This window comes from Pecten maximus, chromosome 2, assembly GCF_902652985.1.
Source record: "Pecten maximus chromosome 2, xPecMax1.1, whole genome shotgun sequence".
NCBI classification, from domain to species: Eukaryota; Metazoa; Mollusca; class Bivalvia; order Pectinida; family Pectinidae; genus Pecten; species Pecten maximus.
This window is the reverse complement of record NC_047016.1, coordinates 35,535,879-35,546,122: the sequence shown is the minus strand read 5'-3', so window position 1 is coordinate 35,546,122 and position 10,244 is coordinate 35,535,879. Positions and strand designations below refer to the sequence as shown.

The window sequence follows — 10,244 nt, the reverse complement described above, 5'->3', positions numbered from 1 at the left end:
TCGTGTAACATTGGGATACTGTGCACGCAGACCGAATATTCCATACGGATTGTTAAATTCAGAACTCAACAATGCTGTATTGTGAAATTACAAATACTCCACTAAACAGAGGCCCTGGCCCTGTTAAAACCAGAGACGGTATTTTATCACGCAGACATGTCTCTGTTAAAAGGTACGTAACGTGTAAGTTGCATATATAAGGTTTCATGTGTTGACCTGTCTCATGTCTCGTGTGAGGATCTTTCGATTCGACAAATTCCATTGCAATGATTACTGTGCAAATGTACTTGATCGTGTGTTAAAAAAAAGCTTCAGGTAAAAATAAATTTGCTTTCCTTGCATGCAGCCATGCTGATGTGATGATAACTCTATGCACGTGCTTTCCCAAGGCCATATTACAGTTATTGCATTGTTAGATTGCATTGTATTTCAAAAATATTGGCGTTCGGTATTTTTAGGAAGCTTGCATCGGTGGGCTTCTTTGGTTAAAAAAGGAGCAAATGTGACCCTTTATATTTAAGTTTGTAACTTTCATCATAAACCAAATACACTATCGGCTTTCAAAACATACCTTGCAAACGGTCTAAGGGAGCTAAATCCTGTATTCACCAGTCACATCACAGGTATGTATTATAGAACCCTCCAGATTATGGTCCTAACATTTAGAATTTTAGACCCGTTATCCGGGGAACACAAAATCTACATACATATATATCTTATAATCTATTACTTATGAGAATGTGCTTACAGTGTTCATTTTAAAAGATTTAAATGAGTACATAAATCAGTTTAAATCCATTTGTTAAAAAGTTTTCATATTAAAGGTATATGAGATCTATGTATTTATGTATCTATTTTCAATATCTGAACATTTTCTTTTAGAGTTTCAAAACTCTTTCTTTTCAATAGCTAAGGGATTTTGAGCGTTAAATTTTGGTCATTTTTTTCACTACAATTTAAAATATCACATAAAGTAAAGTATTAAATGGTTATACAGTCAACATAGTGAGTTAAATTCTGATGCTATGCAGAACATACATCCTTTATGTTAAACTATACAGATGACAGCAGTAATAGGTAACGGGTGGATATATGTATATCACATTTAGTTTCCAATTTATACATGTATATATATACAGATTGTAGTACCGTTTATGTTAATTAGCCAGGTTACTATATAATACAAATAATGACATTAATGCAAATTATGTATACAAATAAAAACAGAATTGTGTGGAGCCTATTTATAAGATATGGTTACCTGTGACAGAGATACCACAAGGATGTTCTAGCCAGTAACACTTCAGACCAGGGTGACGGAGAAATCAACTCTGATAAGAGGCGATATAAATATACCCTGTATTAAAAATATGGAGGGGAATTCAACAACAGAGCACCCATCTTTGAAAAATTGGGATAAAACTACTTTAGAAATGGAAGAGCAAAGAACGGAGACAGAGCATTGCCCTTTAGTCAATGGAGGAGAACAGAATACAACTAGATTGGAGAACAGAGAATCTGATTCTGCTGAAACAGTTGAGGTGTTGGAGGAGGTAGAGGAACCTGTGGTGAATTCGAACGTGGAGGAAGAAAACTTAGCCCCCGATGGAGGATTTGGGTGGTTCATTGTGTTAGGCAGTTTACTTGTCCATCTCTTCATAGGTATATAGTCGAGTTACACTTTAATATTTACTTTTCTTCTTTACTAGTCTTGGTGAATGTATGCTTGATGTGTTTCAGTTTCTGAGTATAATACACTATGAATTTATATCAATTAATTTCTAAACAAAAATGTAACTTGATATAAAAGGAATTATAATATTCACTGAAATTATGTACATTTGGTTTGATTTATCTTTAGTTCAATTTTCTTATGTATATGTTCAAGCCTTAGAGCTGCTTTCTGTTTTTAAAAAACACTTTTTATTGATACATATTACAGCAGTATATAGTAAAATCAAATACGTACATAACCTATTTTCTTTCCAAATGATTCAAATATTTATTAGTGTTTCTTTCTTCAACTATTTATTAGCTATCCATAATATTATAAACCAATGTATAAGCATATGATTTCATTAAACTTGGAGAGACAACTTGGCTAATGGTAATGATATCTGTACACACACTGAGGCATGTACTTACACACACTGAGGCATGCACTTACACACACTGAGGCATGCACTTACACACACTGAGGCATGCACTTACACACACTGAGGCATGCACTTAATCATGATTATAGGTGGAATAGAGAGATCAGCTGGAATCATTTACTTAAAGTTTGAGGATAAATTTGAAAAGTCTGCTGCCGCCACAGCATGGGCAACCTCCCTCCCAGCAGGTCTGAGATTGACTCTAGGTAAGTACATATATACCTCTCTCCTTGTGGGTCCCAAATTTCTAATTTAACTTTGCACATTCATGTAAAGACAAATACTATTTAGGAAATAAAGAACGCTCTGATTTTGCAAAAGTAAAAAGATAATTAAAGCTACTTATGCTGAAATTACATAATGATACTTATCCCAAAATTTTCCATAGTAATTGATGGAATCATTTGTAATGTTTTATCAGCATAGATAAAATAGGTTTTCATATTAACACAATACCTTGCCATTGTATAATTTTCAATATGATTCTTGATGTTTTAGGCCCTATGTGTAGCATACTTTTTCAATATGATATTTTATGTTGTAGGGCCCTGTTTGTAGCATACTAAGCTTTGTCAATATGATATTACATGTGTAGCATACACTGTGAATGTGATATTTTGTGTTGTAGGCTGTGTGTGTGGCATATTACTTTGTGAATGTGATATTTTAAGTTGTAGGCCTTTTGTGAAGCATTACTTTGTCAATATGATATTTTGTGTTATAGATCCTATGTATATCTTACTTTGTCAGTATGACATGTGTTTTAAGCCTTAAGTCTGAAGCATACTCCATTGAAATATTTAAATTTCTAGGCCCTCCATGTAGCATACATATTTATTACTTTGTCAATATGTTTTTTTTTGTGCTGCAGGCCCTGTGATTAGCACACTTTGTCAATATGATATTTTGTGTTGTAAGCTCTGTGTGTAGCATAATCTGTCAATGTGATATTTTGTGTTGTAGGCGCTGTATGAAGCGTACTTTGTCTGTATGTCACTATGAATCTCATGCCAATTGTGTAGCATACTTTGTCAACATGATATTTTAAGTTGTAGGTCCTTTTTGTTAGCATAATTTGTCAATATATTATGTGTTGTAGTCCCTGTATGTAGCATATGTTCTCAATATGATACTTTGTGTTGTAGGCCCTGTGTGTAGCATACTTTGTCAATATGATACTTTGTGTTGTAGACCCTGTGTGTAGCATACTTTGTCAATATATGATACTTTGTGTTGTAGGTTCTGTGTGTAGCATATTTGTCAATATGATACTTTGTGTTGTAGGCCCTGTGTGTAGCATACTTTGTCAATATGATACTTTGTGTTGTAGACCCTGTGTGTAGCATACTTTGTCAATATGATACTTTGTGTTGTAGGCCCTGTGTGTAGTATACTTTGTCAATATGATACTTTGTGTTGTATGTTCTGTGTGTAGCATATTTGTCAATATGATACTTTGTGTTGTAGGCCCTGTGTGTAGTATATGTTCTCAACATGATACTTTTGTTGTAGACCCTGTGTGTAGCATACTTTGTCAATATGATACTTTGTGTTGTAGGCCCTGTGTGTAGTATATGTTCTCAACATGATACTTTTGTTGTAGACCCTGTGTGTAGCATACTTTGTCAATATGATACTTTGTGTTGTAGGCCCTGTGTGTAGTATACTTTGTCAATATGATACTTTGTGTTGTATGTTCTGTGTGTAGCATATTTGTCAATATGATACTTTGTGTTGTAGGCCCTGTGTGTAGTATATGTTCTCAACATGATACTTTTGTTGTAGACCCTGTGTGTAGCATACTTTGTCAATATGATACTTTGTGTTGTAGGCCCTGTGTGTAGTATATGTTCTCAACATGATACTTTGTGTTGTAGGCCCTGTGTGTAGTATACTTTGTCAATATGATACTTTGTGTTGTAGGCCCTGTGTGTAGCATACTGTGTAACAGATATTCCGCTCGATCTGTGGTAATCACTGGAGGTGTTCTCCTGTGCATCAGCCTGGTCATCACTTCTGTATCACCTACTCTGTCGTTCACATATGCCAGCTTTGGAGTTCTAGGAGGTAAAGCATATAATTATACATGTATACTTTAAAATTAGTTAAGAGTGAAGTCAACGATTTGTTTCATTTTTGTAGGGCTCAGGTTAAATATCAAGGTAGTTCCTGGTTAAATGTAATACTTGTCAATATGGTAACAATAAGTATGCTGACATTGCCGAAAAACAGTAAGAAAAATTAAATGAAAAGGTGTTAATGGTGGAGTTTTTACTTTCGGTGAGTCTTAGTTTGCTACCATCAAAAACAATGCAAGGATACCTTTGTTATACCTTTGTTAATTGATATTGCATAAACAGCAAGTGTATATGATATAATGCTTTATTGAGTTCCTTTTGAGAGTTTATTTGTTTGTAAATATTGGCTTGATATGAATTGACAAAATCAGATTCGATAAGAACAATTACAGATACTGAGAAAAAAACGAAATGTTCATGTATAATTACAAATCGTTCGATAGTTAAATATTGTTGTCAGAATCCAAGATCTGGTGCAGAAAAGTGAAACTGAGATGAAATGCAACGTTGTATACAAAACAACAAGAGGATACCAACATGCAAACTTCGGACCTCAGAAACATGCGCAATTTCTGTTGATGAAATCTATGTCCGAACGATGATCATATGAGTGTTTGTGCCTAAATGTAATTAAATCAACGCCCCGAAATATATAAGAGAAAGGCGTATCGTATACAAATACCGTATTTCTTAGCGGTAATTGGTGGTACTTCGGGTGGAATAAAGAATTTTCAGGACTTAATACTCGAAGAACTTTGGTTAATCGTGAGGGGAAAAATACTGCCTTAATAATAATGTAAAGGTTAGAACTGTTACTACTTGGGAAAAAACACATATTTTTCAGTAAGTTTAATTTTGACAACCTTTTACCCAATCTAAACGAAGGAATGCCCCTTTAAATTATTCTAACTCAAAATCCTATTAAAGCTAGCGCAAAATCTTAATTAAAATTGTCATCATGTATATCTAGGTCTAATCCAGGGCCAGTATTCATGAAACCGTCCTCGTGCTCACACTTGAAATCTGTGCTGAACCCAACACTCGTTCAACTTGTTTACTTGTAAATGATGAAATAGCAGGTTGAAAGAAAACCCTAATATTAATAATATTAATTGTAGATAATATCTCGCTTTACCTTACTTGAAGTCTCTTCGAAATCCCTTCAAATCACTGAAAAAAATCAAATATAAGGTTTATCACCAACACTATCTTAGGGAGCAAGACAAGGTTTTATGAATACATGTATATAGGGGACCTGGATATAATCATATTCTTGTACAAAATCTGATGCCAACTAGCGCAAATATCATTTCATTGAACACCGCAAACTGCTATAACGCAATGGAATACACGTCGAATATTTCTCAATGGGATAATGATTTAAAAATATTGCCATATGCATGTCTCCCATTGATAAGTACTCTTCGTACTTTTTTGTTGTTATTTGGCCCTGTTGGCTGGGTCCTAGGTATATATCGAAGTCTTGAGAGTAAATTTGATTTGTCAATCTTTTTTAGTATTAATTCGCATCTTCCTAGATATTTCGGTACCTAAATAACCCGAAATATGCGGATATGGGTAATTTCAGAAAGAATAAATTTGCTTCCAGATAATCACTATCATCTTATTCTTTAATAAATTTGCGTCCAGATAATCACTATCATCGTATTCTTTGATAAATTTGCTTCCAGATATATTATGTTTATATTAGCAACTACGAGGTATCGTAGATTATATACTGATACAGTATACTGGGTTCTTGCAGGATTTGGCAGACTGCTAGCTTACGCCCCTGCTGTAGTCATAGTAGGAGAGTACTTTAACAAAAGACGAGGTCTTGCTGTCGGCATTGCAACATCAGGTGTTGGATTTGGCTCTTTTCTGTTTCCCACCATTATTGAGACAATCTTCAACTTTTATGGTTTCTTTGGTGCTTTTCTTATCCTTGGAGCTGTCATGCTGAACATTTCGGCCTGTGGCTGTTTGTTTAGACCCCTCTGGCTCCATTTGAAGATGAAGATACATGATGAAAGGTATTATAATTTATGTTCGGTTTCCAGTTCACAATTAATCTACGAATAAGTACATTTAGAAATTCTAATGATATCTTTATTAAACTATCGAAAGAAACAAAATACATTTTCCAGTATTGGCCGAGGGTTATTTTCTACAAAAAATGTTTCGAAGCCATATTATGGTGAAATTTTCTCTTTTGGAACACGAATGTTAACACAAGGTTCGAAGTTTTCATCACATCGTTAAAGTAATATACATCCAATAATTAAGGAGATTTATATACAGCTATATAATATCTTTATCTTTTCCATAGGAGGAAAAGTAAAAAAGAAGCTGACGTGGGAGCTGAATCATCAGCTTTGTGGGAGGATGTAGAGGGAATGCAAAATGATAAAAAACTTAAAGAGGAACAAGTAACCAACCCGCACGTTGATGCACAGCCACAGACACGCCTGTCGAAAATAAGGAGGATGTTTTCATGTGGTCCCTCCAATAAGGACAGCAAGCCAAAGACCAAACTACTTGAATTATCTTTGATGAAAGATTTGCGATTTACTTCTTTTTGTGCGGCCATATTACTGTATACCATATCATCACAGGCGGCTTTTGTCTTCATACCTGCCTACGCCAAATCTAAAGGTGTATCCGAACTCCACGCTTCGTATATAGTATCTATTATCGGACTCTTTGATGGTACTAGTCGTATAGTGTCTGGATTTTTGCTCGATATGGCAAGTGTGAAACAATACCGGATTTATATCTACAATGCTGTGCTATTCCTTCTGGGCTTTGTGTCGTTAGCAGTGCCCAGTCTTGACACCTTTGCTGAGCTCTCGGTGCTTTGTGCCGTATACGGACTACTAGTAGGTGCCTACATCTCTCAGAAGTCTGTCGTCATTGTGGATATCCTAGGGGTAAAGAAACTTGTGAACTCGTTTGGATTACTGATATGTTTCCAGGGTATTGGTATGTTTCTTGGTCCTCCAATAGCGGGTAAGTTGCTACATCACAATACATTTAAGTATATATCTGTGGGATAAAAGTAAGACCAAGGCTTTAAGATTTGGTTTTTATTTACCTTTTTAAAGTAATTAATTTAAGTAAGTATTGATTTGATTTTTTACATTAAATTGAACACTACTTCATTCTGTCATACGCACACTGTACGTTGAGGATGGCAAGTACATCTATATGGACAATTTACTGGAAAGATCCTAACTTAAGTACATTGTACGTGTATGATGATAGACAATTAATTGTAAAAATAAGAAAATCCATTGTCGCCAAAATATCAGTTGATATACAAAGCAATTGCACTGATTATCGTCATCCTTTCCTGTTTCAGGTTTTATGAAGGATGTCAATGGTCACTACGATATCGGGTTCTATTTTGGTGGAGCATCAATGTTTTTGGGGGCTTTTATTTTAGCAGCAGCCAACGTCATTCATTATATAAGACTGAAGAAACAGTAACGTACATGACGAGGATTGATGTATGCAACAAAATCAACATAAACACATCAATATGATTTTATAAATATAATTTGAAGGTTTTTGTACAAATAAGTGCTTCTCTGACTGTCGATTATAACTGGTTTTGTGATGTACAATATATATATATTAATGTGTATATGTGCATAAATTTACACCAATAAGATTCTACCTACATATCGAAGTGTTCGGTGTGCAACATGTTAAGTTTTTTAGTCTGTTTTCTCGTTGTTATGTTTGAATGATATATTACCATGATCTTGCTTTACCACGCGTGTATACACCTGTTTGACTTGTTCCTACCGGAAACAGGTCCCATATCCCCATTTATGTATATATTTTTACATATTACCCTTTTATGATCAAACAGTATTGAGGACTAATTGTTTTTGATTCTTTTTGTACATTCAAAGAAGTACTGTAAATCACTTATATTTCGCGAGTACTTAATTTCGCGAACTCACCTAATTTGACTTATTCGCGAATACATAATTTCGCGAATTCTGATCTCATAATGACTTTAAATTCGCGAATGACGTTAACAGATCGGCGATTTTTCCATGTTGGTAGCCATTTTGTTTATGAGAGTCATGTGACAGTACAAAAAATGTCATGTGATTCATTCATGTGATATCGGTGTCTGGCCATACTGAATTATATTTACCGTACCTGTATACATGCTAAATGGTGCCTGGAAGATGACGGGACTACAATAGGTTGTGAGTTAACGTACATTGTAATTAACGTACGTGTGTATACACTGATACCGATGAACAGTTCTCGGGACAGTCTATTGTGAATGATTTATACTCCAGGTGATTATTTGCTCTGAATGTTTGAATTAAATAAATAATTTGTTTGATTTCAACTTTGTTATGGTAAATATCTTTTTGAGAATCAAGCGATGTGAAGTGCTATGTATACATGTAACCTTACATAACTTACAACAGCGTGGGTAATAACGTACGACGTATTCCGGGTGACCATCCGGGATCCTCGGGACCGTAATTTTTAAACTTAAATTAACTTCTAGACTACGTTTTACATGTAGTTAATGAAGTCGGAGTTCAACCACAATATCAGTGTTCAGTGGGTTTTTTGTGTGTGTGTGAAATTTTGGTGTTTTTGTAATATAAAAACACACTCTGATATAAGTATATAATTTATCATTCTATCAGTATTTTAACGGCGATGTTTGCTCACCAACTAAAGATTACGGTAGATTCAAAATACACGATGTCATACGTACACTACGTGAAGGATGATAAATAAAGGCAATTTATTGTGATGATCGAAAAATATTATGTCGCAAAAAATATACATATGCCTGCAGGAAATCTGCAATGCGATTACACTGATCTTTGCCATTCTTTCCTGTTTCAGGTTTACTTTCTTTGTCATATATAAAAACTATCAAAAATCGTTGTGTTTATGTCATCAGGAGACACAAAACATGTATATAAAATGAATTTTGATATTACTTTGATCGACATTTTACCATTTTTTTTGTCCGTGTAAATGCTAAGGTTTATAGTAAATTCGAATATGTTTTTGCATTATTGTCGACCTTGCCAATTTACTTTCATTTTTCAATATCGTACACTTTTCTATGCATTTTGCTTTGACTTCGATAATCCATCTACTGTAGCCTTTGCCGCGCTTTGTCGATCAATGCACGGGGCGGAATGTGGACCTACATCCTATTCGTGTTCATATTCTGGGTTCCTGGTTCTGAGATCAATGTAGGTAAAGACAACCCTTTATTCATTCAATGCCGTTTCTTGGTTGCTAGGTAGTACCTGCATAGAATGTCACTGTGCTCAAATTGTTTGTTGATGCTATTGAATCATTTGTTTGTTTTTATTTTTAAATTATTTGGCCAAAACTCTGTTTATAAGATGGAGACACTTCCTCCATTATTGCATAAGGTAGCTCATTTCATGACCATAATTTACTAAAATTAATGTTTACTCGCTGTTACGAATTTTTATACATGATTTATTGATCTTTTACGTCATATTCTTTAAGGATTTTGTAAATGGTTGTTACATACAGGGATTGCTTTACGTGTGTGTAGATAAAATTGTACTGAATTTTACATGAAAAAATTATGGCATCACTTAAAGATTATATTGTACAAAATATGGCCTAAAACATATGCATGTAAATGACTATTTTAAGAATGATTCTTAGTCATTCGTGAGATTGGATTGATGTTTTCTTGTTGTATTAATATAGTTCTCATTTATTAAGCGAAAATTACTTGTATATGATTGTGGAAATGTGATATTGAAATACAAAAATCAAATTAAATGTTTTTGTTACAAAACAAAATCAAAACACCCTGTATACGCCACAAAGATTGCCACAACGAGGTATTATAATTCAATCTTCAGTGAATAACGTATACTTTAGAATAGTATACAATGCACATAATCATCAATATTATGAGGTGCTTTCTCACGCATACATTTAATTAAGACTATTGAATTGTCTTGCATCA

At 34.2% G+C, this 10,244-nt stretch overlaps 1 protein-coding gene across 2 annotated transcripts; it reads left to right on the top strand.

The window, feature by feature from the left end:
- Positions 1 to 10: 10 nt before the first annotated feature.
- On the top strand, positions 11 to 8,609 carry LOC117321900 (monocarboxylate transporter 12-like). 2 transcript variants are annotated; one of them, XM_033876524.1, is made up of 7 exons: positions 11 to 172; positions 1,271 to 1,662; positions 2,246 to 2,362; positions 4,080 to 4,223; positions 6,000 to 6,267; positions 6,564 to 7,243; positions 7,596 to 8,609. In XM_033876524.1, exons 2-7 carry the CDS (start codon positions 1,371 to 1,373, stop codon positions 7,721 to 7,723), a joined length of 1,629 nt encoding a protein of 542 aa, XP_033732415.1. In that variant the 5' UTR covers positions 11 to 172; positions 1,271 to 1,370; the 3' UTR covers positions 7,724 to 8,609. The 2 variants fall into 2 exon arrangements, with proteins under 2 accessions (XP_033732415.1, XP_033732416.1); XM_033876525.1 differs by lacking the exon at positions 11 to 172 and having other exon boundaries at positions 857 to 1,662.
- The last annotated feature ends 1,635 nt before the right edge of the window (positions 8,610 to 10,244 follow it).

What these genes read in the sequence shown, in the direction of transcription:
- LOC117321900 (XM_033876524.1), top strand. Translation starts at nt 1,371, where the DNA reads ATGGAGGGGAATTCAACAACAGAGCACCCATCTTTGAAAAATTGGGAT. An exon ending in ATGAAGATACATGATGAAAG is followed by an intron (nt 6,268 to 6,563) that starts GTATTATAATTT and finishes TCTTTTCCATAG; the next exon opens with GAGGAAAAGTAAAAAAGAAG. An exon ending in TCTTGGTCCTCCAATAGCGG is followed by an intron (nt 7,244 to 7,595) that starts GTAAGTTGCTAC and finishes TTCCTGTTTCAG; the next exon opens with GTTTTATGAAGGATGTCAAT.